This window comes from Mastigoproctus giganteus, chromosome 12 (genome assembly GCF_048544385.1).
Source record: "Mastigoproctus giganteus isolate SK-2022 chromosome 12, ASM4854438v1, whole genome shotgun sequence".
In the NCBI taxonomy this organism is placed as follows: domain Eukaryota; kingdom Metazoa; phylum Arthropoda; class Arachnida; order Uropygi; family Thelyphonidae; genus Mastigoproctus; species Mastigoproctus giganteus.
In genome coordinates, this window is record NC_143586.1 from 14,421,578 (window position 1) to 14,428,572 (window position 6,995).

Sequence of the window (6,995 nt, forward strand, 5' to 3'; positions counted from 1 at the left end):
CAGAATGGTTTGATATCTCTGTGAGTAAGCAGACTATCCTGAACTGACTCTGTATACATGTTGTAGGAGTTTAATATGAGAGTTTTCACTTCTCTGCGGAGTTGGCTGAATATTTCATAGTATTGACTGTCACCTGTTTGCTTATATTTGTTTCTGTAGAATTCTTTGGATTTAATTTTACGTATTAGTTCACTATTATACCAGTGCGGGTAGGTAGAGCGTGCGGTAAGATGGGATTGAGGAACAATGTCAGATATAACTGAATGGACACAGTTAATCATGTTGTTGGTGAGTACATCGATGTCATCCATAGCGTCAGCGAGCTGCTTGTCTACGTTTCTTAGAGCTAGGTTGAGCAGAGGCCAGTCAGCCTTTCTGAAATTGAATCGAGGAGTACGGGAGCTGCATTTGAAGTTATGAGAAGTCACTGTGATGTCAAAAGTAATTGGTGAATGATCCGAGTGAAATATGGGGTTGTCGGTGTGAACATCTATATGAGTAGAGGAAAATATTAGGTCGAGGTAGGCATTTTCTCTGGTTGGAAAGTTGCAAATTTGTTCCAGACCATAGCTGTGAAGCATATTAAAGAGAGCCCTAGTCTGCAGTGATGGAGAAGAAGATTCTAAATTGGCCATTTGACAGTTAAAGTCACCCAAAACCATTGCTATGTCGGCAGATTGAATTAGTGGGAAGATTGATTCCAGCGAGCTTTCTAAGTACTGGAGGTCTATATTAGTTAAGGGAGGTGGAAAATAAAGCAATACTATTAAAACTTTTAACTTGCCAAGATGAAGAAGGCAGTATACTGATTCAATATTTGTGAAATTTGATGCAGTTTCACAGAGTATATGGTTAGAGTGTATAATAGCTACTCCGCCTCCACGAGATCCTCTGTCCTTTCTATGGATTGTATGTTGTCCATCTATAATCTCCTGATCATCAATTGATCAGCAATTGATCAGAGAACGGACAACTCACTTGCGAAACCACATGAACTCCTAGAACAGAGGATTTCTGAACCCGGTGTGACAATTTCAGGAACCATGCACGCAGTTATGGAAACTATTGAACTGTTGATGTCTACAATTGATCAGCTTGAAAATGAATTATTAAACTTCAGGAAATCCTCATCAGAAGCTATTGCGAAAACTGATCATGGAAATGAAATCGGAAAAGCACATTTGGCAGAGTTATAAAACAGTATCACAATACTACCCAAAGAAAACAAGGAGATGAAATGAATTCTCCTTGATATCTGCAACAAGATCGAACTGGGTAAGCTAGCAGATTCGTGTAAACTCACCAACCTTCTGAAATCAGACGATCTTGAATTATATAAAAACTACCCAAAGGCCATTGCAGTCTCGGTCTGCCCCGAATGTAGTCCCAGTCCTATGTCAGAAGCTGCAGGCAAAAACGAACCGGAAAAACTGCCAAACACTGGACATCTTCGAGCGCAATCTCCATGCTCTAGCCAGCTTCCAAAAAGAGAGAGTAAATGGCAGAAACCACCCACAAAAGCCCATCATTCACTCACACTCAAGAAGAATCTGAAGAGGGCAACCGATGTTAACCAACCAATGAAAGAGAGGTTTCCGTTTACAGAAGCAGTCTCCACCAATGATCAGTGGCAACGTATGAGGAAACTATCTTATATGCTATAACGAGCCTTTTCCACCAGGTGTGGGGAGGACAGTGACGATACCACTGTGCTACACGCGCAGACGCCAAATCATGACAACCTAACTGGACACCCAAGAGGAACTTCGCCACCTGAGAGTCTTGGCCATCCCACACTGGGCTCCCTTGCCCGATGTACTTTCAGTCACCAACAATCCTTCATCCTAGCCCCCCTAATATTTCTAACCATTTTTCCCCCTCTTCTTGTCCCAAATCCTCGCTCTACCTTTTTTTTTTTTTTTCCAGCGGTCTTTATCAGGAAGCTCAGGTAATCCTGACAGAGAGAAGCTGAAGATAAATAAATAAATCTTTATTGTGAAGAAGAGTTACAGCACAATATCCCATCACGGCGACGAGCGCCAGGGGTTCACATCTAGATAAGATAAGTACGGCATACAAATACAAAAGGCTACAAAATACAGCGAACATACAAAAAGACTACAAAATACGTATCACAAATGCAATAGAAATACAAATACAGCATAAAAACACAGAGCTAGACAAAAAATACAGAAATAAATACATAAGAAATACAAATAAATAAATATCAAGGTTCAAGGGCTTTGATAAAGTTGTGTCTGTCCTTCTTGTTTCTTATTATGCTGTCGATGTCGGCGTCCACACGGTTGAGTGCGGGGAGCATCTGCTTGGGAAGAAATCTCTCAGTGAGAACAAGCCTGTTGTGGTGAGCCACGAGTGCTGGTACCGACCTTAGGCTTGGCTGTGGAATCCTCCAAGAGCAAGCGTTCCAAATATTTGGAGATGATATCTGGCCCGTGATGAGTTTGGCTGTGAAGACCAGCCTCTTTTCCACGATCAGGAACTTCAACCTCGGGATGTCGAGTGCTTGTGCCATCATAGTGGTTGTGGTAGCGGGAGGTAGCCGAAGCTTGTTATTGGCCCATTTCAGTAGCCAGTACTCAGCGGTGTACACCCGCTTGAGGTTTGTAGGTGCAGCAGAGGCCCATATTTCTGCACCATACAGAATGGCGGGGTAGACGGTGGAGGTGATGAATCTTTTAACAGTGACAGGATGTCGGACATGTAGCAGCTGCTGCTTTGAGATCCACCGTAGACGAGAAAATCTGGTACTGATTTTGTCAATCTGGTTGACAAAGGACATCTTTTGGTCAAACAGAACGCCAAGGTCTGTGTGTGAGGGTACGTTTGGTATTCGTACCCCTGCGAGTGAAACGTTGAGTACTGTCGGCATGGATTTAAGGGAGAATATAACCTGAGCAGACTTCAGTGGGTTGATTTTTAGATTGAAGTTTGCCAGGTATGTCCTACTTCTCTGCAGAGCATTTCATACGAGTAAATTTTCCACCCTCCCTCCTAACCCACGCTGCGCATGCTCATTAAGAAGGTGGATGCCGGGGGGGGAGGGACATTTTTTTGTTACAAAAGCTAATTGTGAACGAGGATCATGCACGCAGCCCTGCGTGCTTCAGTTAGCAGGTTTCTTACGGAGACGGCAATTATAAAAGGGGCCGGGCTTTAGCGCTGGTATTGTGGTTCAAATTTCGCTCTGGTCTACTGCTGTTTAAACCAAGCGGATGTCCCTGAATCGATATCGGCACACATGGCTTTACGGACATCTGTTTTTAGGATAAACGTACAAGGGCAGCCACCAGATTTTTTTTTTTCCTGCGCATGCGCCCAAAAGCTTTTGACTATGCGAGACAGCTTCGTTCCACTAGCTTTCTATTTTCATTTACAGCAGCCCAAAATTCTTTGAAAGCGGTTGTCATGGTAACTGTTTGTGTTTCCATAGATATGCGAGTTTATTGGAGAACAGTGAGACGAGATAATGTACAGTTGAAGCAGAGGCGGATCAAGTCCAGTGGGGGCCCCCAAGCGGTAAAAATTTTCAATAATATTTCAACATTCGCAAATGTGCAAGACAATGTCATTTTTGTAAATATCCTTAAACTTTTTATCGCGTTCTTTTTTTCTTCTATTGATAAATTCGAATCAAAAAATATTCGAAAAAGCTCTACAACAACTTCACACGTCTGAGTTCTTCGAGATAGTTCTGCCTCGGTGTTACCACATATGACATGAAATTAATTGACTGTGAAATTTTCTCTTATTGTAAATTCATGTCCGACTTTTTTGTTTTCATCAAAAAACATTTTTCTCTTTTGTTGTCTGCGAGTTTGTCCATCTTCCACATTAAATGATAGCCCTGATAAATCAGTTGCCTCGTTTTCAACTTTTTCAAATTCTTCTCTGAAATTATTGATAAAATTTTCTAATGACTTCAGTAGGGTAGATCCTTTCAATAGTTCGCACTCCACTGATTGCAGTGATTTACTAGTAGCATTTATTCTTTGTAAAATAGTATTCGAAATCACTGTCATTAGGGCGGTTTCATATTTGTCCATTTTCTTCAGAAGTGAAGTCGCCTCCACTATGGTAACTTTTTTTCTTCTTCTGAATTACAAATTTCAGTTAAAGCCTCTTTTAGATGGGTGAAACCAAGTTTTATAGCTAATACAGCATCTGCTCTTGCTGACCATCTTGTATTAGAAACTCTTTTCACTGTGACGGAATGTTTACACATTTCTAGATTTCTGGTTCTGGTTAAAATTTTCCAGCGATGGGTTGACGCAGAAAAAACTGTGAATAAATTCTGCACAAACATAAAATACTCAATTGCAGCGCTACAACTTTCTGCAGCGAAATTTTCAATTAAATTTAAGGAATGATTAGCACACGGAATAAAAACCGCACTTGGGCTATGTTCTTTAATACGTGCTTGCAAACCTGAGTACTTCCCTGACATATTAGAAGCATTATCAAATGATTGTCCTCGACAGTTTTTAATATTCACTCCTAAGTTTGCAAAACTTCTTGTTCCAAATATGAAGACGTGCGTTTATCTATGGGAATGAATTCCACAAATCTTTCCATTATATTACCACAGGATGAAACATATCTTATCACAAAAGTTAGTTGATCGACATGCCAAACATCGGGAGTGGAATCAACAATTATACTATAATAAGTCGCAGATTTGATTTCTTCAATTATTTCCACTCTTACTTGATTTCCAATAAGACCTACAAATTCGTCACAAATAATATAAGATAAATAGTTTACATTTCCTCCATTTCCTCGTCCTTGGTTGGCATATTTTTGTAGATGTAACTTCAAAAACTCATCGTATTCGCTTAGATATTCCAAGCAGGTTAAATAATTTCCTTTCCTATTGGAATCTTTGCTTTCATCGTTACCCCTAAATCCTAATCCTAAGCGACTCAACAATTTTATTGTTGATACAATTCTTTTCAACACTGCTCTCCAGTAACATTCTCCTTTTTCCTTTTCCTGTAATAGTTGAGTATCAATTCTATTGAATTTTGTTAATCTTTTATACATAGTACACATGGCTGACATGTGTTCTTTTGAAACTTCGTGGTCCGATAAAATAACAGTTATTGATCTCCAATTTTGTAAACCAGTTATTAATTTAGACCTTATCGTTGAAAAGAGTTTGCAAGGGTAGCAGTAAACACTTTTGCTTGTTTCTGAAAATATCAGCCAATTTCTCTTTTCCATAATTCCATTTGATTTCTTTCTGAAGGCTTACTCCTCTTCTATTGTTGGGATGTTTATTCGTTTTTATTTTATATGTAGCCCTCTTTCCGCATATCATAAATCGTATTTAAATTTAAATCAAATTATTATTTTGGGAGGGGTCGATTTTTTTGTGTAATTAAAAAATATATATATTTACTTAATTTGGGCGTATTTATGCTATACTAATTTCATCCCCTGATGTCCAGTTAAAAATTAGAATCCTGCCAAAACTCAAATAAATTCCCTTCAAAAGCTTAAACAATACCGCGTTATAGGAGGGTTGATGGTATACAAAAAAACATAATTTTCCTCGAATCCTAATGAAAAGACATTTTAAGACCTCGGGCCCCTTAGTATTCCGGGCCCTACGCGGCCGCTTACCGCTTAATCCGCCTCTGAGTTGAAGTCACGTGACAATGAAAGGTTGCGTGCCAAAGAGAATTAAAAATACTTTCGATAACGGAAGTTCCAAGTTTAGTGTATCCACTTCGCTGGTCACGTGCATCCAATAAAAAGGCAGAGAAAGGAAGCGATAAGAGAAAGGTCGAGGGAGTGTTGAGAGCAGAAGCAACACCGGGGGACAATCGAGGAATTATTGAATCCCCATTTTGTCCGACACACAAAAGGCGGATCCAATTATCGGTAAACGGAGTCGTGTTATGGATCACGGTTTCGGGCGTTATACATGCGTGCCACAGAACTCACTCTCTTCTGCTGCCTTGCTTTTTTTTTTTTTTTTTTTTTACTGTGGACTCCTAACGTACTTGGATGGAATGAGGATTGAGAGATCCGAAAATACTCGTCGACGTTGGTTTCCCTTTCTGTAATTTGCAGGAAATATTATCAGTAAAGACAGAATAATGGAGAGTTGATACACATTACACAGGTTTGGATGGGGAAAAAGGTGGAATTCGGAAGAACGTGGAAAATCTGCAGAAAAAGGACACGATAGAGATTAAAGAGAGAATCTGTAAGTGATGTCGGTACCAGTTTTGTTAGTCCGGGACTCTGACGCATATAAATACTAGCTAAAAACTTTACCGGTTACAGTAACTGAGTTGGTTCGAAGGGAACCAACTTGGAGGGGAACAATTAGTTCGGGGCGCCTCCGCAGCCAGGTGGGAAGGAGCAGCAGTGCGTAGCACATGCTTCTTGATTAGACCGGGGTTCGAGCCCGTCACCACCAAATACGGAGTATGCGGAAAAGTCAAGGAATGACCACCGCATATCCCGGAGCAATATGGCCTTAGTTGCTAATGCTCCTAAAAACCAAATAACAACAACAACAACAACAATTAGTTCGAGGAGAATGACCTCTCGGAGTAACTGAGGCATTCCCATAAATTCTACCACTCCTACATTTCATTGGACAGAAGCCGGAGGACTGTTGCCAAAATTAATTGCAACAATTGCCATTTACGGCAATGCCGAGATGTAGGGATAATATGAATTGAATTAAAACAAGTAAATGAAGAAAGAAAGAAAAGAGAACACCCCTCCACCGTTTTTCACTGCAACTCGATTTATCTACGGATGTTCTTGCTATCGATCAGTTAGCAATGTTTGTAAATAGCTTTTGATGATTTCAAGGTAAAGGAAGATTCCTGAAAGTATTTCCTCTTCCATGGTGTTGTTGTTGTTGTTGGGTTTTAGGAGCATCGGCGACTAAGGCCATGTTGCTCCCTGTAATTGTGTATAAATTGCGCTTGTTCTGAGGTCAATTTTCTCTT

The 6,995-nt window shown here is 40.2% G+C and overlaps 1 protein-coding gene across 1 annotated transcript; it reads right to left on the reverse strand.

Moving 5' to 3' along the window:
- Positions 1–4,518: 4,518 nt before the first annotated feature.
- LOC150076721 (zinc finger MYM-type protein 1-like) lies at positions 4,519–5,244 on the reverse strand. The gene has a single exon (XM_090386625.1). The coding sequence runs from the start codon at positions 5,242–5,244 to the stop codon at positions 4,519–4,521; it is 726 nt and encodes a 241-aa protein (XP_090242751.1).
- Positions 5,245–6,995: the final 1,751 nt, after the last annotated feature.